Below are 23,719 nucleotides of genomic sequence, written 5' to 3' on the forward strand. Positions count from 1 at the left end.
CTGGGAAAGCCTTAAAGACAAAAGACAGGCAGTGCCAATCACTCTTGTAGATTATGGAGCTAACTTTGAGGACCTAGAGCAGTGCTTCTCAGACTTGGATGTGCATACAACTCACCAGGGGATCTTGTTAAAATGAAGATTCTGATTGGCTAAGTCTGGGCTGGGGTGAAAGTCTGTATTTCTAACAGTGTCTTAGATGGTGCTGAAGCTGCTGGTCTGTAGACCTCTACTGGGTTAACAAGAGACTAGAAGCCTGTATTGTCTGACATCTGAAGAAATCAGGTTTCAAAAGGAAAACAAAGTCAACTACCCACTGTGAAGGGGAGCTACCCATACTTTGTTGGGGGCAAAAACTTCCTGGGTAGTATAGACGGTGTGGCGGGCAGCCTCTAAGATGGCCTCCTGGTCCCCACCCCTGGTATTCACACCCATGTGCATGCCCATCCCCACTTTTGAGTCCAGGTTGTACCTAGTGTTTCACTTACAACAAATGGAAAGAAGCAGAAGTGATGGGATATTGCTTCTGAGATTAGGGTACAAAAGGACTGTGGCTTCTGTCCTGAGAGCTCTCTTGCTTGCTTGCTCTGAGGGAAGCCAGCTGCCATGTTGGGAACAGCTCTGTGGAGAGGCCCATCTGTTGAGTAAGACAGAGAGGCCTCTGGCCAACAGCCAGCCAGGAACTGAGCCCCTCAGTCCAATAACCCTCAGGGAACAACCATGTGAGTAAGCTTGGAAACAGATCCAATCCTCCACCCCCATCTCCCGCCTCAAGCCTTCAGATGAGACTGCAACCCGGGCCAATACCCTCACTGCAACCTTGTCATACCTTGAGCCAGCGGCCTCCAGCTAAGCTGCACCTAGATTCCCAACCCACAGAGACTGTGAGGTAATAATGTTTATTCTTTTATGTTCCTAAGTTTTAGGGTAATCTGTTAAACAGCAATAGATAATTAATACGGATGTTAAGAAAAGATAATGTTAATAATTAACAAGGCCAGCTAGAGTGCTGGAAAAACACGTACATAAGGTTCATGCGGTGGGCTGGGCACTCTAAGACACTAGTCATATATATATTGCTTTTTGGTTCCTTGAGATTGAGGATCTGTACATCCTAAGAAAAAGCCATAGCCAGTAATCAAGTACACACTTACCCAGGACCCTGAGAAACAAAGGAGAAGGGTTCCAAAAGCCTGGGCCCAGGCAGAGTCTCCATTAGAAGCCACCTGCCAACTATTGCTATACCTGTCAGTAATACACACTTATCATATGGCACCTTCCCATGAGGTGGTCTTTACCACCAGTATCGTGATTCTATTATCTTCAGAAGCACTGTGATTATTCATGCTCCTCTGGTGAGAAAATGAATCTTTTCAATAAACACTTTGATGAGCAAATCAACCTTTTTGTAACTAGAAAAGTAAAACAAAACAAAAGTAACAATTTGAAATGGTGCAATTCCCATGTTTCTTTGGCAGTGGCCATCATCTCCAGCTCTTCATGATGCTTTCTCTATTGTTTCTGCCCTTCTGCAACTCCCTCCCCCAGGAAGAGAATGTGGGGAAAAGAATCAGGTCACTGTACTTAAACACAAGTAAACCGTAGGATCTCCTTGCTTCCCCAGCCTGCTTAGCACCATCATCCTGCTCCTTGTTTAGGGGGGAACAGGCACATTAGGCTCCCTTTGAGGGCAGTGAATGGTCAATGAGGGAAGACAAGGACTGGTGACTTTTGGACTCTAAAGCAATTACAAGTTTCTGTCTCCATCAGCCTAAAACAGGGCTGCAGGTGAACATCCTGTGTGTGTCTTTGGAGGCTTTTAACTCAAAAGCAGCTGTGGTGCTGAGTCAGGGTCTGGTGAATCTATGGAGCACACAAAGCCAGGTGGAAGAGACAGGATGCAGAATCGGGATTCTTTGTGGTTCTGCAGGGCCAGTAACGGTGAAATTACGGTGCAGGCACTCCAGAAAGGTCTCAAGTAGGGGCGGGTAACTCAGGGCTAGATGCCTACAGGGCCAGGCAGATCACAGAGCTGAGGAACCAAGCTGGAGCTTGAGAGATGGCCTCTAAAGTGGTATTTCTTTAAAGCAGATACACTTGGATACGAACCATGTAGGGATGAGTCTTCATTTTCAGAAAGAAACATCTTAACAAGCCCTGCCCCCTTGGTCTAACTTTTGCATTCCCTCTTTTGATAATTCATGAATCCAGAGAAATATTTCTCCATTATATGAAAAACCACAAAGTGATGATAAATGGCAACTGAATTCAGCCTGGGCTGGGGACTTCGGTGAATTGGGGAGTACCTAACTCATCTAGATGGCCGCATGTATTCCACAAAGAACTGCTGCCATGTGGGAATGCAGATCCAATATTGCCAGATCTAATAATTTTTCAAGAGAAGCTAGAAATCTACATATTTTTTTTAAAAAGTGAAACCCCTCTATGCTTAAATGTTGTTTCAACTTTTCAAGACACAATGGCCGCATACTATCGATACCCCCTTTTAATATGAACAAGTTAGGGTGCTCACTGCCTAGACACCCTTGAAGATGGAGAAAGAGATTAAGTGAGAGGAAGGGGTAGCAATAAACAAGATAAGACTGAACAAAGGTCTATGAATACTGAAACTTTATGTAATTATATACATATTTTTGGGTGCTGGGGTGTTGGAATGGCTGAAAGGAGGTAAATGATATGGTGGAACTGTAGACTATAGCATCCCTTGGGATTTGCTCTATAGCTGCTCGTTGGATTGTGCCTCAAAGGTCTTTACCTTTCTGTGTATACCTTGTATTGCATAATAAGGAAAGAAGTGAAATTGTGGAACTGTAACCCATAACAATTTTTGAAATTACCCATAAGACTGCTTGTTGAGCTGTACATCGAGAGTTGACACCTTTCTGTATGTATGTTACATTTTACAATATTGGAAATGGCTGAAGTTGTGGAACTGTGACCCATGACATTCTTTGAGTTTTCTCTCTATCTTGTGAAATCGTACATTGAAAGTTATCACCGTTATGTATATATTTTAAAGTTCACAATAAAAAAAAAAGGGGGGGGAAAAAGACACAATGGACCAAAAAGGAGCTATATCTATGCACCTTATATGGCCCTCAGGTTGCCCATTTATAACCTCTGGTCTAGGTTTCTGAGGGAGAAGCAAGAAGGCGAATGCAAAGTGAAAAGACAGAAGTGCCTTAGGGGAGAAGTATCACATGCTCTTGCTTGTTGCCTCTGCTGTCACACTCCACTGCCCACCCTGGAGGAGGACAGACTACTTGGACATGAAGAAATGCCCCATCCAAGCCCAAAGCCCCTCTGGTCCTCTCACTCATTCCCTGGGTGATCAGCCAAATGCCACTAAATATAAGGATAACTCCCACTCTGATAGCTCCACTTCAGGTTTCTCCCGAGGACGGATTCCTATGTTCAACTGCCCACTTAAAATCTCTACATGGATGTCTAACAGGTACCTTGAATTAACATGTCCACATTGATTACTTTTTCCACACCTTGTCTTCCTCAACTCAGCAAATGTTACCACTACTTCCCCATTGCTAATGCCAAAAATTCAGGAGTCAAACTTAACTTTCTCTTTCTCCCTGCACTGCACATCCAACCCATCAGTATATCCTGTCTGATGTTTAAAATATATCCCAAACCTGACTCCTCTTTACCACTTCCATTATTACCATCCCAGTCTAAGCCCCCACCCCCATATCAGGCCTAGACCACTACAATAACCTTTGTATAGGTATCTCTGCTGTACTTCATGACCCTCTATCTTAAATTCTCTGCAAAATTTACTGGAAGCTGGAGGATTTAAAAATATCTACATATAAAAAGCAGATCACAACACTCTTCTGCTTAAAACTACTTCCCAAATCCAAACAAACCCATTACTGAGAACTTCAGGGTTCGTTGACCTTGAACATACCCATGGCTCCTTTCACTTCATTTAGGCAGCTGCTCAACATGGTCTTCTCAGAGAAGCCTTCACTGACTATACCATCTTAAGCAGCTCTTCCTCTCTTGCCCTCTGTCCCCATTCAAACCCCCTGCACTCTCTATCCCCTTCCTTACCCTTCTTCATTTTTCTTCAAAGCTCTTACTCCCACCTGACATACCTGTTATTGTCTGTCTCTAACCCTGGAACATGAGCTAAATGATATCACAGGGCTTTCATATGTTACTTACCAATGTGTTTTACATAGCCTAGAACTGTGCCCAGCACATAGTATGTGCTCAATAAATATTTGCTGGGATGAATGAATAGATACAGAACCTTAGGTAAACTTCCAGCAGTCAAAGCCAAGGCCTGATCCAACCGTTCACTTGGAAGGCTACTCACTGATTGAGGAAGGCAAAGAGGTATCTCATGATAATCAGAGTGGTTTTGGGCAGGACCAAGAGGACTTTTCGGATGTGCAGAGCTTTCTCCTGCAGGTTGTCCATTGCTGAAACAAGAAAGCCAAGTGTTACTGTCCACTGTGACCAGAATCCCAAGGAATAATGGTCAGAAGTCCTTAATCCCTGCAGATGCAACTCAGGAGCTCCCAGATCAAGTCCACACACAGTATTAGCACATAGTGAAAGGAGCTTCATCCTTATTGCTCCTTGGGACAAGGCTACTATGATAGGGCACAAGCTGAGCTTCAGACATTTATTGATGCAGGACTTTGGGCAAAGAAGGGTTTGGAGATATTCCCCACTCTAACTACCATCCTCTTAATTAAAACAATCACAGATAAGGAGCTGTCTATAAACCCGCTATGACCATTCAACACCCAGCCTTGGAGGGCCTACATCTGGGGAGGGAGAGAGGCTGTGCAGGCCCTGTCCTGCTTGCTCAATATGTGTCACATTACCCTCTGGACAAGTCTAGCTTATCACCTCCTACCCTGAACTACAGATGCAGAAGATGACAGGCCCTTGCGTAAGTAGTTACATCTGGGATGAGGACTAGGCTAATTAGAGGTGGCCCTCCAACATGGGTAGCCTCTATACTGCCACAGTGTTCCATATGGCTATATTAATTGCCTATAATTTATATGAAAAAGAACTGGGAAGCACTGGATTAGAAGCAAGAGTACATCTCAAGGAGAGAATTGGGTAGCTTAGGTATCTTGTATTTTCTTGGTAATCCCAATCCAGCCTAAGATACTTCATCTAGCCTCAGTTCTGGAAAAAGACTGAAGACATGACCAGAGGGATTTATATATTTAATCACACACATAACTCATTTCCATTAGACCCCCACAAATGAGTGGGTCAAGAAATAACAAAACAAGAGAGCTAGTTTCCTGAATGCTCTGGCATAATGGAGAGAGAGGCACGTGTGCAGGGCATATACTGAATCAAACTGGAAACTCAGGGGATGTGAAGACCCTCATTCCCTTAAGAAGAAGGGTCTTTTTCCTATTTCAAAGTCATCCACTCTCCAGTCTCTGAAGCCATCCTTCAGACAGGGTCTGCTTCCAGAATGATCCAATATTAATCCAAATTTCTGTGGAAAACAAATGAGAGAATGTTCCAGTATCATGAGATAAACTAAACTGCCAGGAAGAGCTTTCAAATCTCCACATTGTAGGGTAAGATGCAGAGAACTTCTAAGAGGGGTAAAGTACAGAATATTCTAGACAAATTATCATATTGCTACTTTTAAATGTGCAGAGGACTTTTATTCCTAAAAGAACACATAGTAACACTTCTAGCAAGGACAGTCTTGTCATATTTAAAGCAAAAAGGAGGAAATATTTCCAACACCCATGCTTTCTCCCCTGTATCATAAAAAGCATGAGTACTAATGCACAAGCTTCAAATAACTGAAAAGGACAGTGTCTTACATATGACAATAAGGATAATTTACTGAAGGAAAGTAAAACCCCAAGAAGCAGAAGAATTTCAGACTGAGCCAAATTAGAAAGAAAAAAGCCAGGAGTCGTGATATGTGGTCCTAGACTTTTAGTGAAGTAAAAGTCATTCCTCTTTTCCCATCAGGGGGTGAAGGCAAGACAAGGAGGAAAAACTTCACTGGGGAAAAGGGAAAAAGGAAAACGTGACTGAAAAGCTTATGAGAAAACAAAGACCTGGTGGAAATTTTTATCTGTTGTTAGCAGGTTTGGGAAGAAACTCCAGTCTTCTGCCCAGAAGCCTAAGGCCGGGATGGTACTTACTGACACAGGCGATCAGGTCATGGAAGATGTCCTTGGGGAAGAGGGGATGTTCCAGCCCCCGGAAGTAAAGCTTCAGGACGCCAGCTATGGAGTCCATATCGTGGTCATTCTGGTCCCCAGCCAGGGGGTCCTCTCCTGAAGACAAACCCCCACAAAAAGAAAAGCAGAGTGAGAGAAGAAGGGGTGATCTATTTATGTCCCAATCCTAGTCCATCAGTTCTCCCTCTGCCTGGCAAGGTGTCCATGAGTGGTGTCTGGCCAGGGAACTGATTGAAAAAAAGACTGCTCGGGTTCAGGGGCTGGGCCAGAGAGGGGCAGAACAGTATGAACTCTTTTGTGCAGACTAGCTCAGGACATTCCCTGTGGGCTGGGGATGGGACATAGCAGCTGCCTCTCTCACAAGAATCAAGAAACCAGTCTGGACTGAACACCTAGGGGAGGGAAATGAGGCCAGGGAGACCAGCTCCTCTGACTAGCTCTCACTGGTCCTGGCTTGCAACAAAAGACACCTACTTACAGGAGAACAATCATGCTGGAACTCCCTATGGAAAATTTCATATCAGATGTAATTAGATTTAATGATAGGACCAACCTCAAATTGAAACTATATATATCCATTACAGTGACGGAAATTGCCAAAGCTTGCCCATTACCTTAATAGCCCACAAGATAATAAATGGGCTACGATGAACAGGCGCATTAGCCTTGATGTTAAGTGCCACCAAGGGTTCCCAGATGAATCCTATCATAAACTGCCCAGATATCCTAGGTAACTTCTAGGGTTACAGTAGATCATCCGCAGGACAGAGGTAGGAGGAATGAATGGGACGGAGGAAGGAAGGGGGGACCTGGTTTCCTCCCTGCATATGTAAGAGAGCAGGTGCCCCAGGTGAAGAGGGAGGCAAGTGGGCTTCCTAACCTCTGGGTACCTCCCAGGGGAGAAAGGGTGGACTCAATACCCCTGGGGGGTTGGAAAACATTTGGTCTTTTTATCAAGGCAGTTTCCTCACCTCTCTCAAAGGCGTTTTTTATATCATTCACTTCCACCTGGGATCCAGACACCCGGAAAATTCCTTCATGCTGTAGTCCTGGAAACACACAGGAAAATGTGATCAAGAAAAAGAAAAAGCAAGTTCACAAACACAGCTCCAAACTTCAGTTGCAAGTTTCTCTCTCTCAGTCACTGTGTATTTAAGCACTCAGGAAATCTAGTCTCTCTCCCTCAGGCCAAAGGAGATTAAGGTGTGTGCAAGGATGTTGGAAAAGGCCCTGAGTGAATATGAGGCATTAGCCTAAAGAAAGCCCTGAGTTAGAGACTGCAGGCTAGGGGTGTCTGCACCCGGCAAGCTCCTTTCCCTGCCTCTGCCTCTTTATTCCCACCTGCAAAGTGGGGAAAGTGACCCCTGGTGCTTTCTCATCACCCAGAGTCAGGAATGGGAAACCTGGGCATGGCAGGAGAGCTACCGGATACCATCAGAGAAGTTTTGTAAGGTCTGAGAGATGGTTGCTCTGTAATTATTGCTTTCGCTGATCTCACACTTTTTATTCTAGGGGACAATGTTTTCAATATTTATGAAAAAAGAGAGGACATGAAAACACAAGTTATCAGTCAACAGATATTATTGTCAGACACTGTGCTAGCCATTGGTCCCTGACTGCAGGTTTACTCTGAAGACAAACAAGCATGAATGGTATCCTGATAATGTGCCCCAAAACTCTGTCTTCTTTGGTTTTGGTAGAGTAGACATAATCCTAAGAAATAGTGCTTGGTATAGTGCTTTGCTGCTAACAAGTGCTTTCACATAGATAAATCTGGTCTTCACAACAGCCATTTAAGGTAGGGGTTAACATCAACCCTGTTTTATAGATGAGGGGATTGATGAGTTATGACTGGCCTTAAAAAGTACATAGGTAATAAAGAACCAGAGTCAGGACTCAAACCCAGTCCTCCAATTGCCATCCTATACTCATTCCTCGATGCTGGGCCGCCCATGCCAGGCTTGGGGCAAGTGGGGGAGGGGGGTGTCTCCTGGAGACAAAGAGGGCAGGGACCACATTTGTTAGTCTGAACATTAAGTATGGCTTACAGATAAGCACCACACATACAACTGCAAAACCAATAAGAAATCCAGTCATTAGTTCTGGGCCTGGGGGGTTGGACTGAACCTAATCACATCAGGACTGCCCAGCAATTCTCAGGAGCCCTGTGTCTCAGTCTTGAGCATTTTATCAAATTTCCTCTGTTACGGAACAATTCTTCAAAAACCTTGACATGTCAGAGAAATCTAAAATACATTTATTTTTAGGAAAATAAAATATAATGCTACATTTTGCCCACTGTTTCAGGCCATCATCTAGATGGGGGACAGCTGGATTCTATCAGCTATTCCTTTGAAGGTAAACCACACAGCCCAGGACTGAAATCTTGAATACAATTGAAACAACATTAAGAAGTAAGCAGAGGGAATGCAATTATCTGGCTTGTAACAGGACTTAAGTTGTCTCTTCCTCTATGGGAATCTCACAGAATATTCCTCATAGAATGGCAGGTAATTGCTAAAACCCCTTAGTACCAGTGTAACAGTACCATATTAGTTACCAATGGTAAGAGCTAGATAATGTTGCTCAAACACAAATACAAACAGAGAGTGTTCTGACAGAAACTGGTTTTATGGTGAGTGTTCTGCCATATAACCCAGTGACTTGTCAAAAACAGTCTATTATAAGGACATGTCATCTCAGGCACCAGGATACTTGGGGTGTTCTAGCTGGTTAAGCCACTGTCCACCTTCTTGAAAGAGGCATCTCTGAATTTCTTGGTAGATTAGGACATCAAGGAAACGCAGCCCTGGCCCATAGGCTCAGGACAAGAAGAAATCAAGGGGAAGCTTCTTGGGAATCAGGCAGCAGACCTGAAACACACTGCCTTTTGGTCTGGTTTCTGCTTCTTCCCAAGAACCTATGCTTTAAGAAGGACCACTATGTGTTGTTCTTGTTCAATATGAAGAATCTTTAGAGTGCCTAATCCGATGATTCGGAAAGCAGAAACATTACTCATTAGTAAATGAATGTTAAGTTTCCAAAAAGGAAAAAAAAGGAAAAAAAAAAAAAAAAGTAAATGGGCACACCAGTTGGCTTTTTTTATAATGCAGGTAAGTCACCACCTAACCAATTTCACACATCCATAGTCTTTTTTACATTTTCTTATTGCCCACTAACATGAAAGTATAAAACTCATCAGACTTGGATAAGTTATTTTGGAAATGGCACAAAACCCTCCATTTTGCACAGAGTCCAGCTGTTGCCAAGAGTTGCTCCCCTAGAGAATTCCTGATTGCTTCAACAGCCGCCTCCTGCTCACATACTTGGCTCCCTTCTTCATGAAAATGTTCATCATGATTTGGTCTCTGTTGTTCCCTCACACCCTTCTTTTCCTTTATGTCTTCCTGGATCTCCCTGATCCATCATTTACAGATGAACCTCAGTGTTCTCATCTATATATGGGAACCATAGTGTCTACTTCCCAGGGGATATGAAAATAGTAAGGATGTGAAAATTCTCAGCATTTGGTGAGCCATAGACTCTTTTGAGACTGACAAAAGTTATAGCCCCTATCTGCATTAAATGCACATGCACAAAAATTTTAACCATAATGTTAAGGAATTTATGAGTATCTTAAACTTTTTGGGAAAAAAAAATCAATTTAGCAGAACAGATGTGTTTTCAGTAGCTACTCTATGTGCTAAATGTTTGTTTCCTCCTGTACTATACCTGTACAGGGGCAGGAACAGGCAGATTCAAGCCACAATATCTGGAACGTGTCTACTTCTCCCTCTTCCATGGCTAACACTCTGGCCCAAGCCACCATCATGTCTTCCCTCAGCTACTGCAGTAGCCTCCTGCTTCCACCTTATGATCTTAACTCCACATAGCAGCCAGGGATTCCTTTAAAAAGACTGCTCCCTGTTCAAAATTCTCTTATGGCTTTCCATCTCAGAATAAAATCCAATCACCTACCTTAGCCAATAGTCCTTACAGAGTCTGGCTTCCTGTCACTCTCCTCTTCACTCACTCTGCTCCAGCCACACTGGCCTCCTGAGCGCTATTCCTTACAAATGCCTGGCACACTCCCTGTTTCGAGTTCTCTGCACTTGATGTTTCCTCTCCTGGAAACACTTGTCTGCAGATATCCACACGGCCTTGCCCTTACTTCCTGAAGGACTCTGCTCAAGTGTTATCTTCTTAGGAGAAGGCTTTTCCCTGAACAACTCATTTCAAACAGTGTCCCCTTCCCATTCTCTTATCTTGCTTTACTTTTCTTCATGACACTCACCAACACATTGTATAATAATTTGTATATCGACTAATCAACTGATTGTTTATCTGTCCTTCAGTAGGATTTAAGGTCCACGGAGGCAGGACTTCCTTGGTACACAATAGGCAATCAGTATATATTTGGTGAATGAATGAACAAATGAATGAATGAAATGCATGGATGAACAAATAGGATTTTAGATTCTGTTCTTACTGCCCTTTAGGCACAAATAATTCTTCCTCCCCCGAACTCTGTTTGGACTTACCTTGGCCAACGTTTTGACCATTAATCATTACTATCTTGTGAAATTTCTAATACTGCTATTCTGAATTATTATAGCTTATCTCTTTTTATTTAACTCTTCATGTGCTTATTTATTTCCTGCCCTCTGCATCATAAAACCTTTTAAAGACAAGGACAGTGTATCACTCCTTTTTTGTTTTCTTACTTTGCAATGTCTGGTGTCCAGCATTGATCAGTGCTTGACAAATATTTTTTACTGTTCCACAGTGAAATACAATGTTATTACTTCAAGTGAATAGAGATAAGATTAAAAAATTGTAGCTGATTAGAATGGATAAGACATAAGCATACTTAAATAATTACTATGTCAAAAATGAAACCAAGCAATGCCACAGTTGATAGATAGGGGAAGACAGGGGAGGGAGACAGAATGGCTGCAATCATTTGCATACCTCCCTACTTCAGAGAAGTCATTTTTTCCCTTTTCCTGTTACCAGACAGGATGGCATCTAAAAACAACTTCTGATGCCCTATTCCTAGAAATCTCCATGGCCCTGTCTCAGGTATCTGTGCTTTCCAAACACTCTTAACACTTGAAACAAAATCAGTTTTCTCACAATTCATCTCCATTTAAGCAGAAGATAATGTGACTTGGTTCAGGCATGAGAAGCAGCCAGCTCTTCATACTCCTAAATATTGGATACAACTTTATGACCAGTTGCTAACTGAACTCTAGGGGAAGTTGTATCTAGTGAAACTAAAGCAGAAAAAAACCTGAATATTATTACAATTCAACATAGCATTAGAAAAGGAGTTGTTTTCAACCCAGTCTGATGCAGAAAGCCAGTTACATAATGGTCAAGGCTGTTCAACGGGAACTTACCTACACATGCAAAGATGGCCAGTAATGGTGAAACTACTACCACCATTTAATACCAACTGTACTTACTCACATAACAGCTATAAAAGGGAGAAAAGGGAGTGTGGTAAGTGGCTGAGGCGTTTTGGGTCAAACTATACGATATCCTTGACTCAGTGTCTAGGTAAGGCCATTCTTAGGTGGCAAATATTATATGAACAAATAAGATTTGATTCCTTTTCTGAGAATGTCAGGATGGCAAGTCAACCTCTATTCTTACCCTACAAAGAATTCCTGGAAGTCCTTCCTAATCTTTGCACAAATATGGTCATGTCTGTAATCCTGCTTACCATGTCTGCTGATAAAACGGATACAGCTTTCTACCACCAGAGGAATTGCCTGGCTGGAATCCTGAAAAGCCAAAGAAAAATGAAACATTAGTATCTTCTGTACAGCCCAGAATCAAAGTAAATCAGCCAGCTATGTGCAACCTGTCTCAGCTGGATCAGTGTCCACAAAGAAGTACCTGACCTTTTCTCCAAGCTCCAAAGCCCAGACATGACCACTTACCTGGAATGCTACACAGATGCCTTAAATTCAGAATGTCCCACACCAAACTGATCATCTTTTATCCCAAACCAGCTCCCCACCACTAGCCATCCCAACAATCAATATATTCTGTCAATTTGTCTCTCAAATCCATTTACTTCTCTCCATCTCTACCGCCACCACCCAGTCCAAGCCACCAGGGCCTCAAGTCAGTATTTTCCCATTCCCTCCCTTGTTGCCCTCCAATCACATAGTGGTTAGGTGATCTTTTAAAATGTAAATCTCACGTATTCTCTAGGTTAAAATCTTTCAGAGTTTTCTCATTACTCTCTTTATACAATCTAGTGTGTCCTGGATCCTGCCTTTGCCTCCAGTTTCATTTCCTTCCACTCCCCCTCAGTCTCTTTTTTAACAGGCGCACTAGCTTTCTTTCTCTACCTCAGATATATTTTCCTTTGCCTCAGGGCTCTGCAAGAGCTGCTTCTGCTTCTGGAACACTCTCTCGCCCCAGATCCCCCCCCCCCCCCCCCACTGCCTTTGGGTCTTAGTGTAAATATCACTTCATCAGGAACACTTTTCCAGATCACCCTAAATGAGATCAGGTCCCTTCCTACAGGCTCTCAGCTCCTTGTACTTTGTTTCACAGTCCTTATCATGAGGTTGTGTGGGAGGCGAGTATTTGCACTTGTCACCACTATAACCTAAGCTTGTCAAGGGCAGATCCTGTGTCAATTCTCGGGTGTCCAGTGCTGGCCATGCCTCTCACATAACAGGTTCTCAATTAATATCAGTTGAAGGAAGCAGAACGAACCAATGGGAGTTTCAGAAAGAGGGTTTTCTTGGCATAAAAGGTAGGAAAGAGGGAGAAAAAAAAAAAACAACCCTGGGGAAGAGAGGAGACTACATGGTACAAAGCAAAGAATCATGCCTTCCAGATATTACTCTGCTCTGCCATTTTGCTATACGATCCTGCTCGAGTCATTTAACTTCTTTGGGCTTCAATTTACCATCTACAAACTGAGGAGGGAATCGATGATGAGAGTAATATTTCCTTTTGGCACATGAAAATTAGTGCTGACCACTTACAGAAGAATTTATAGAGGTAGTGGGCTATGTACTAAGTGTTTTAGATGGATTGGTCTTGGTAACAACCCTATGGGGTATATATTACTATTATCCTCATTTTACAAATGAGGAAAATGTAGGCTTAAAGAGGTAAAGTAGCTGCTTATGATCCCATAGCAGGTAAGCAGCAGAGCCAAGGTTCAAACCCAGGCAGTCTTCTTTCAAGTCTGAACACTTTACCACTACCCATACTACATCTAGGAGCTTGGTAAATAATGCCAGATGTGTGTATCAAATATTATTAAAAACGAGTAGAGTTTAATAATGCAGTTAAATATACATTAATTCATCCTTGAGGAAGAAAGAAATCAGGCAGAGGGGCACTAAACCTAACTGGAAAGGATTTTAGATGTTAAGAACAGAGACTAGCCTTTCAAGTAGGGTGGTCCTTATGAATTCTCCTGTTTCACAGGTTTGCCTATTCTTCTCCCCTGGCTCTGAAATTCCAACTGTAGCCATGGGGTTTGGCCACTATTAGGGAAGCAGCTGGGTCTCACGAAGTCAGGCTGAGGGAAGAGCTGGCTTGGCCTTTAGCTCTCTAGCTTGCTGGCAACCAGGGACGCTGCTAAAGGGAGCACTGCATGAGCCAATGTGGGGCTGGAGTCAAGAAAGTCTTGGTGACCCAAATGTTCATATGCGTGACCCCCAAACCCATTTGCTTCCTCCAGTTTTCCAGTTATGGCTGCCCTCTTGTCAGATTCACTGACTTCTGTCAGTCAGCCTAGGGTGATCTTAGAGGAAGAATCTTTGTCCTCATTTTCATACTCTAACAAAGAAACCGGGTTCCACTATAAGAAAATCCCAAAGCCCTGCCTTTTGGAAGTCTTTATGATTATATTCTCTTAGTATACTTTCACTTACATAGTGTAGCAGTGAGAGTGAGGGCTCCTGTCCGAGGATTTGTAAAGTTTTGCTGTCCCCAGGTTAACATAGAAAGACCAAGAGGGAAGTAGGCTGGTAAGCTCAGAGGTTACTGGCTTCAACAGAAAGGAATATCAGTGGTACTTAAGGGGAAGTATGTAGGGTTGACAGGAAACAGGTCATCAAAGATATTAACCTGCATGCCCACGGTTACCACCAGCAAGTCAGAAGGTCCCAGAAGGATAATCTGTGGCAGGCAGGGTGGCCCTGAGAGACCTGTCCTACTGCAGAAGATCATTTTTCTACTCCTGCGGTCTTGGACACAGACACCAAGGCTTCGGACTCTTCTGCCATCCTCCTCTCCCTGGGATGTTTCTGAGCTCTGAATGAATTCATCATCCAGGACATGTCTGTGTGCTCTCTGGTGCCTCAAAGACCCACACTTCACCATCAGCTTTGCATGCAACTGACAGAGCAGTTTCTATGTGTTTCTATTCCACAGTGTCTGTCTCTCCCTCTCTCTCCCACTCCCCTATGTTCGATTCCATGTCACTTTAATTCTTTTTTTTTCCCCCTACAATATTTTTGGTCATATAATCTCAGGGTTGAAAGAGGCCTTTAAGAATAATTAAGCCAAATTCCTATCCAATCAGATTGAGGGGGTTTTAAACCAAATGTGGAGGGAGAAGGGGAGCAGGTACACTTAGGCAAAAATAATAAAGCAGGGAGGGAGCCCAGTGATTTGCAGGAGAGAACAATCAGGAAGGCAGCCAGATAATGTCTACTGATGCAATTATTTGGCATAATTTCTCCTGGGTGAGAGGGTTAGGATTTTCGTCAAATACTACTCTCTAACACATCTGTCTGAGCTGTTTTCACCATGGAGGGAGAAAATACAAGTCTCGACACTTGATTAGATGTGGGTGAAAAATGCATCAGAGATTTGGGGCCTCAAGGACTGTGAAAATTGGAGGGAGACCCCAGGAACAGAAATAGTTAGCCAAGGTGCTAAAGAAGTTAAAAAAGTGGTAGGGGAAGGGGAAGAGATGGATGATGAGGGGAGAAGGCATTGTTTCAACTTTCAAGCATAAGAGTCCAATCAATTGGGAATTAGATCCAAAGTCTCACAATGACAGCATTCTAGAGCAAAAGGATCCTTCAGGAAGGAGAGAAAGTTTCATCTAAAGGAATACAACTGGCAAGAATATGGAAAGAAGTGAAGAAAGGGTCAGGCCTTGGGGGAAATGTCAACACTTAGAGGAATGGAGAAAGAAGGGCCAGCAGATGTGGGAATAATGGACAGAAGAGAGAAAAGACTTGAAGGGAGCAGAGACAACCCAGAAGTAGCAACTGAGACATCTCCTTTTTAAAGAAAAGTCTGGGATGGTTTGAACCCCTCCACCAGGCCACTCTGGGGGAAGTTCTTTGAAATTGAGAGCTCCTTTGTTAGGGTCAAAAAATGACTGGAACCCATCAGGAACCCTCAAAAACAAAAGCTACCAGATTCTTCTCCTTGTTTGCCTGAGTTGCCATCAACAAACATTTACTTCCTGGTTACTTACTCAAGATTACTCATCTTCCAAATGACTTATTTTTTTATCCTCCTGACTATCTTAGAAAAACTCTCTGCTGATCCACCATTAGATTTGAGCTGCTGGAGAGAGACCGGAACAGCAAAATGAAAACGGGGTCTTTATTTGATCGCGGTTTTTGGCATATCCTGGTACTCTAACACAAATCTAGCACCAGGCAAATATACTTTGCCCTGCAGCTGCTTAGGTGCAGCAGGCCACAAATCAGAAGGGGGTCAATCCCCTCTGATGGCGAGCCTAATCTGGGCAGCATGCCACCTGACTGGCTTCCATCCTTAAAGTATGGTCTCCCACATTCTTGTAGCCAGAGTGGAGGCTGTAAAGCCCTCACTCCATCAATAAGTAGGAGGCCCAGTTTGAATACAGAAAATGAGAGGAATGAATTTCCAATCTAATCCTGTTCTTAGTGGAAAAGGCAAAAGGCTTGCTGCCTCTTCAAGATACTCCCCCTATTTCATTAATTTTAAATGCAATAATTATCCCTGGGAGGTATTACACTCCATAGTTTTAAATGAAATTATGGGAGAAAGAGGAAGAAGAAAGAAGTAGAGGAACAAGAGGAAAGAGTTGCAATGAAATTTTTATGATTTAAAAAATGTATAATTGCATCTGATGGTGTTCTCACTAAAAGGAGATCCAAGGCGTAGAGGGGGAAAAAAAATAGTGACAGCAAAGCTGTCATCCCAGTTCCCCACGGGTACTGCCCATACAACCTGAATAGTCAGATCAGCTGAAAAGACTACTGGGGTTGCCGACAGCACAGAAACTATGCGCCCTCAACATTCCATTCTCTCCTTGTAGCTAGCGCCACTGCAAATTATCCAAAATGGTATTTTAAAGCCTGGATCAGCTTTCCCCTGGTACACACAAAGATATTTCTGAGCTCTCTCTAAATTCTCTCCCTGCTGCCTATTGGTTAGCTGCTATGAGTTTAGGGGACACAAAATCAGTCCAGCATTTGCCATAAAGTATAATTAGGGAGTCAAATTTGCTACTGCCAAAAAAAAAAATACTTCAATTAAAATTTTTTTAAACAAACACAAGTGCTGTTTAGATTATCCATTGATGTGGATTATACAGGCCACTGCTTTCTAAGATCCCTCTTAAAGTGGGTAATAAGAGCTGGCTGCCCAGTGCAGATTTTAATACAACACTGAAGATCATGCACAAAATTGCAAAATTCAACAGCCCTTGCCCATCATTTCTATACCAGATTTCTCTTTGCACATTTACCATGTCTTCAGAATAATTCTAGAATAATAGATGTAGAAATAAACAAACAAAATTCTGCAAGCTTAAAACAAGACTGCTAGGTCCAGATGATTTGCTACTATGGAGACTGACATATTGGTACATATGTAGGAAGTCTGAAGCCTGACTCAAGGTCTCCTGCAGAGGTGACCCCACAGGCAATTCTGGCACAACTGACCATAGTAAACCAAATATCTGGTATGTAAAAGGGTAAATGACTAGACAGAAGAGGAATGAGACCATGACCACCCAACTAAATGAGCTAAATCAGTGTAGCTGTCATAATATTAAATATACTATGACTAAAGGGTATATTCTAAATTCACACATTCTAAACTGTATACCTGTCCTGCCCACAGTGGAGTTCCATAAAAGCCTGCAGGAAGTAATTGATTCCCAAGCCAGACCAGCGTGGCTCTTGCTGGGCCCTTACCTGTTTCCTTATGGTTGAGCTACGTCTGTGGTTGACACCGCCGAATCAGAGAGGACCAATTCAGAAACAGTGAGGAAAAAGAGAAATGGGGACAGAATGAGACAAATAACCACTCTTAAACCCAGAAATGGTGACGCTCACTTACTTTCCAAAAAAGCCCAATAGATAAGCTCCTTTCCTTACATAAGTTCAGAGGTCCCCACTTTTAATATCTACCACCACTTACAATTAGAATAGGAAGGAACTGATTCAATTTGCAGTAAAATATATTTGGGTAAGACACTAATATCTTTCTGTTTGTAAGGAGACACTACTAAACACCAAAGGGAGCAGTTTTCTTTCTTTTGGAAACCCTTCAGAAAAAACATAGGGAGCAACTTTTCCAAAATTGAGAGATGGAGTGTCCAGACTGTAAGGAACGACGATTGATTCTCTAAATCAATGATTTCTAAGCCAGTGTTTACCCTCAGAAGGCTTTTCTCAAAGAGAATCTGACTCAGAGGCACAATATGCAAAACAAGAAGAGGAGCACTGCCCCACATTGAGTGAAAGTAGAGAACAGGGCCCAGCTGCTTTGCTACTTCCACCAGGCCACTCCTGAGGAACCTCTTTGGAATCTAGAGCTCCTTAGATCTAATGTAATGCTCCAGTCCTATAGACGAGGAAACTAGCGATCAGAGAAGAGAAGAGGGTGGCCCAAGGTCACAGTGAAATAAGATAGCAACAGGGAATTCAACTGAGCTCTTATAATTCCCACAGGGTCTTATGCAGATATAGGACCTTAGGTGAACTTATACTAAGACTCTAACACCAAGAAGATCTATTCCACAGAACTCCACTATCCTGGTTCTCTCCAGTTACCAAGACTGGCATATTAATGGAATCTTTATTGTAATCCACAATGACAAAACAATGAAAGCCAAATGAAGCTATTTCTAAATAATGAGCCTATAATTGTAAATGGCCTCATGATTATTGTGTGTGTTGGCAGATATAAGTGGTTGATATAATGGGCTAACCCAGGGTCTCTAAGGAGTCCGGCCCATTAAAGCTCTTTCCCCAGTTAAATTTGTAGGCATCTGAGAACTGTTGGCTGCACGAATGCCTTGCTCTTCGCCAGCTCATGAGTTTTCTCATAGCAGCACAGTGACTGCAAGGGAAAATATTTGGCTGGGGTAGGGGAGGGAGGGGAAGGTGGGGAAGGCTTCGGAGGATTGCATACTTGTTCATCAGGCAAGGATTTCTACCAACACTGTTTGGAAACCCAACACAATGTAATATTTCATTATCCAACAACAGTCACTAATTAGGGCCTATCATCTTTTCTAATGTATTAAAAATCTCAGATCAGATGCTATCTCCTGATCTTCCTTCTCTGGGTCAGAGACTCCCCAAAGCCCATATGTTGAAGTCTAGCAGCTAAGGTTAGGCTACTAGGATCCTCCAGAGTCGGACATTTATTTCCTTTACAATGAGGTGGCTTTGGGGAATCTCTGGGACTATTTTAATAAATGTTAACTCCCTCAGTTCAGTTCTTTCCCTAAGTCACAATAAACCCTATTTCCTTTTGAGACCAGATGGGGTCAGCAAGGCAGAGGGAAGAAATCAACTCTGCCCCAGGCCACTGCTTTACAAAGTAATTCAAAGCTTTTACAAAGCAACTCTTTGGCTCTTTCCCAGGCTGGGATTGCTCCATCCCATGGGCCTCTTCTCATCCCTTCCCAGGACTGCTCCAGGCCACACCTACCTGGCCAGACTGCAATCTGTCCGCTGACCTGTTAAAGACATGGCAAAAAACACATGTTAAAGCAGAAAGGGCGAATGAGGGAGACCTGTTCCCAGGAATTATCATGCCTTCTGAGGAAGCCACTACTGTGATGGGCCTTCTGGACAAAAAACGGCTGATTTTGATGCTGGTGCCCAACCCAAAGTTGCTAGTATCCTCAAACCTTAGGCCTGTCAACTCTATGTCCCAGTTGGGAAACCTGGGGTGGAGGGCAGGGGGGGCAAAAAGAAAGCACATCGTGCATGATAGAACAAATTATTAGAAACCTCCCTGAAGAGGAAATTCAGCTTTTCTTATGTGTTGTGTATGTTGAGGTTTGTGTGGTGTGGAGGGGAGATGAGTTTGCTTGCTCCTGAGTGTATTAACACACAAACACACTTGTATGCATACCAATAGGAATTGTTGAATATGAATGTTCTAGTTTTAGATTCATACCAAATTGTCTTGTCAAGTTGGGCCAGGGTGGCAAGAGAGAGGTGAGATTTAATGCCGACACTACTATTTAACCATAGTTCTCAACCCAATAATGGGCCCTGACATTATATTTAATGGGCCACAACCAATTTAAAAAAATGAAATAGAAAACATTAAAGTTCATGAGAATTATTCTTCCGTTTTTTAAAAAAATACATGTGCATGTGCACAGGGGCCGTATCATATGCTGCAACCTCAATCTGTATTAGACCGAAGGCTGAGAGATCAGCCCCCCCACTCCTTATCCAAACTCCTAGAATGGCAACTCAGAGGAGCAGGGGTGGCTTGGGGGAGGATAGGACTGTTTCTTTTCTTTAAAGGTTACTAATTGTTGATTACAGTTCAGCTCATCTTGAACAACGCCCTCCCCTACCCTCATGAGCCTCTCATTACCAAAGGCCTAGCTTTCATCTGCAAAAATATTATTCTGAGCCATTATTTTCAACATCTGTCCCATTTCCATTCTGGAATATTCATACACATCAATTATCCCTCTGTGGCAAGAACAAGGGACTCTTGCATTATGATGACAAATATATACAGAAGGCAGGAACATGATGACTTGCCCATAGGAAGATCAGCTATTTTTTTCCCTTATTGCTGGAACATGTCATCTTTAGATTAAGGCAATTTGCAGTTAGTGAATGGTCGCCAACCTTTGCCCCTCTGGAGTAGCACATTTGGTGCATATATGTGTGCACACATGCACATTCTAACACACATGTACGACCACCCCAGTCCATTTATGGGCTATGCTCAGATATTCTTGACAAAAGGAAATTACAGTTATAACTTGCTTCGTATAGCTCTGGGCTTTCTTTCCTCTAATTCCCCATGGAGCAATCTGATAGCCCAAGAACAAAGATTTTCTACAAGCAAAGTTGGATCTCAGTGCCCAAACCTGTTCAGCCTGAGTCCCCTGGGTGGTGGGGAAGAAAGAAAACAGAAGTTACCTAACAAGTTTTCCTCACATAAAGCAAAGTGCCTTAAAAATCACAAGAACAAATTCATTAGAAGAAAATGAATTAATCATCTGGAGGAATCATCCAGGGCAGGTAAAGGACAGAGCAAGAAGGGTGGGTAGGAAGCTCTGGTATGAAAAGCGGGACTCCAATTCCTAAGGCCAATGAACCGGTGAGTACCGCATACTTTCCTACACTTTGCCGTTGGTCTGAAGAGTGCTTGAGAATTTATTTTAAAAACTTTAGACTCCTGTGCACGTACAGGCTTGCCTTTCACTGATGTTACCACATATTCCCTGTAGCCCCTCTTCCCATCTCTAAGTTAGAAGATACAGGGACAGAGAGGAGGTTGGGCAGGCATCCGGAGGCATCCACCATCTGGGAATGCCATTAATCACAGGATGTGAGAACTAGGCATGAGACCTGGGCAGGGTGCCAAAAAACCCCAGGGAAGCTTCTCTTTTAACCTCTGCCTTCTGTTTGACAGGTGAGGAGAGACAGTCCAGAGTGGTAGTCCAGTGCTCTGCTTTGCTACTTTTCAGGATCTGCTTAAAATCATCCTGTAGGACAAGACAGTCCATTCAGCAGCATGGCCTCAGAATGGCCAAAGCAGAGCACTGCCACTTAAATGCATCAAGACCCTTCAAAGCAGAAGGGAACCTGTGTTCTACCTAGAAGCTCCAGAACCAATAGTACATCCATCACTCCTGCTTTGAGAACTCTCTCCTCTCCTCAGAGCCACTGTATATCTCATCTCACAGCTCCCTCCCTTCCTGCTCCAGCCTCAGTCCTGCCACAGAGGAGCTGGGAGTTTTAACAGAATGTCAGAAGAGTAAATAACCCATCAGCCCCTTTACCCCAGTTGTGGCACTGGAGATGAAGGAGGGGGACTGGGTGGAGAGCAGGCACGTTCCATTTAAACAAACAGATGAAGCACATTAGTGCTTCATTAAGCACTGGCCTTTTCCCATTATTCAAGCAGTCATTTGAGGCGTGTGCTCCTACATCAAACAGGCTTGGAAGAGAAATGTATTCACATAACAAGATTGGTCCACTTGGCATAGGGTGGAGGCATGTGTTCGGCAATAAAGCTCAGGGCTCAGCCTTTTCCTCACTGCCAAACCTTCAACAGAGTTCCCACACTCACTTTCTCCCAGGGTTTTTTGGAGCAGGTCATGCTTGGCTTGTAACTTGGTGATGAGGTTCCTGCCCTCCAGGTACTCCTTCATTTTCTATAAGGGAGAAGGAGAAACAGAGATCAGATATCTGAAGAAAAAAGAAAAAAATCACAGTTGCTCAACTAAACAATTCCTTTTTTAAGAGGTCATTTGGTTGCTGGCCCAATTTCCACCATGTCCATTTTTTATTTCTTTAAGGCCCTAAGCATATGGCCAGCTGCTGGTTTTCACACTGGATTAGAATGCTGCTCTATGTGTTCCTGTGAGCTCCATATTGGCCAGTTTAAAGAAACTGTCTCCTAGAGCCCCTCATCCATCTTCAGGGAAGGTGAGGGACTTGCTGAGCCCTAGTCTTCTTGGTGTGAGGACACACACCTGCCACTTGTCACCTCCTCTGACATCCAGTCCTGCCCTGGCCCCTCCCAGTGTGCTTTCCATCACACCAGGAGCAATGCCAGTGGCAAGCTCAGCCCCAGCCTCACTGCAAGGCTGGCATGTGGAGCATCGTTGTCTGAGCTGGGTTTTAATCAGCCTCCTCCTCTATTCTGTACCAAGTCTTTGTAGAAAGCCTGAGGTTTCTGAGCATGCAAAGGGAGGGACTGCTCCCCGCACCCACCCCCCATCTACCCACCTCCGCCCTCTGCCCGGCACATACACAGTTACTCGCAGTTCCATACGCAAGATTAGGTTATAGAAATGCAGTGACATAGACTCCAATGGTCAGAATACAACTGCTGTGCCGCACTGTCTATTTGATCTTTCTCAGTCCTTGTCTGTCCAATGAGAGACTGTATTTCCCTAGAAAACTTATCAACCCTTCAAAACAATCCTATGAACTCATAGTAGCATGATCCCCATTTTATGGATGAGGACACTGAGGCTTAGAGAGATTAAATACATTGTTCATGGTCAAACAGTGAGTGGTGGAGTCAGCATCCAAATATATGTAGTTTGACAACACAGCACTTGTTCTTAATAATTATGATAAAATTCTTCAACCATTATGGTTCAGGGCAGGAGAGCAGAGAAGAGAAGGAGACAAGCAGAGCAAAACTTCACAGTATTGATTTTTTATGAATGTATAGCAACTTGCAATTTTTAAAGCATATATTCTCTCACTTGACTCTCATCATAACTGTAGCACACATAGGGAAGATATTATTTTCATATTACATATGAGAAGATGACCTCCAAGGGGTCAAATAAATTGCAAATTGTTGCAAGCTAGTAAGTGGTAGTGTTAGGCCTGGACCCCAGGCCTTTAGACTCTTAACCTGCTGTCTTTCCCACTCTATCCCACAGCTGTTCATGAGGATCTTAGTTTGCCTTGGTTGTCTCCTGCTACAATGGTTCATCTGATTGATCAGGGATCATCTGCCCATTTCTAAACCGAGAAGCAAAATGGCAGGGTTTGCCAGAGTGTGATTTGTGAATCACTGGTGATACATGACATAGTTTAGATAAGTGGACAGAACATTTAAAATTGCAATAGTTATGTCTTTCTTTTAATGCATAATCAGCCAAAAATATAATTATACATCAAACCTTTTATTTCATGGCTATTAGTACTTAGAATGAGGACTGATAGAAAGAAAAGGAGAAAAAATGTGAGTTACTTTTACTCCATACTTCTCAAAATGTGAGTTACTTTTACTCTATACTTTTCTGTACAGTTTGTACTTTTTACCAGGAGTCTGCATCAACACATGCACATGCTGGTTTGAAAACAATGAAAAAAATCCTTTTTGGGGGGATGCAGTCCTTGGCCCTCCCTTGCTCACCCAGATGCTCTGACAGCACTTGTCAGGCAGCACTGTCACCAAGAGTTTATTACTCATGTTTCTTTCTCTTCAGACTGTCTCCTCCTTATGGCCAGAGGCCATGTCATTAATTATTCTTTGCATCCCTGATG

At 43.1% G+C, this 23,719-nt stretch overlaps 1 protein-coding gene across 7 annotated transcripts in view; it reads right to left on the bottom strand.

Annotated features, from left to right (window-relative positions):
• SRGAP2 (SLIT-ROBO Rho GTPase activating protein 2) overlaps positions 1 to 23,719 on the bottom strand; it is a 254,584-nt gene that overhangs the window by 21,353 nt on the left and 209,512 nt on the right. For all 7 annotated transcript variants that reach the window (XM_037824880.1, XM_037824878.1, XM_037824879.1 and 4 more), the window contains exons 11-17: positions 21,777 to 21,861; positions 19,155 to 19,182; positions 17,408 to 17,432; positions 11,947 to 12,007; positions 7,190 to 7,267; positions 6,180 to 6,314; positions 4,355 to 4,460 (exon numbers count right to left, since the gene is read on the bottom strand). In XM_037824880.1, the coding sequence (XP_037680808.1) occupies positions 4,355 to 4,460; positions 6,180 to 6,314; positions 7,190 to 7,267; positions 11,947 to 12,007; positions 17,408 to 17,432; positions 19,155 to 19,182; positions 21,777 to 21,861 (518 nt within the window). The remainder of the gene's footprint in view (positions 1 to 4,354; positions 4,461 to 6,179; positions 6,315 to 7,189; positions 7,268 to 11,946; positions 12,008 to 17,407; positions 17,433 to 19,154; positions 19,183 to 21,776; positions 21,862 to 23,719) is intronic.

This window comes from Choloepus didactylus, chromosome 2 (assembly GCF_015220235.1).
Source record: "Choloepus didactylus isolate mChoDid1 chromosome 2, mChoDid1.pri, whole genome shotgun sequence".
In the NCBI taxonomy this organism is placed as follows: Eukaryota; Metazoa; Chordata; class Mammalia; order Pilosa; family Megalonychidae; genus Choloepus; species Choloepus didactylus.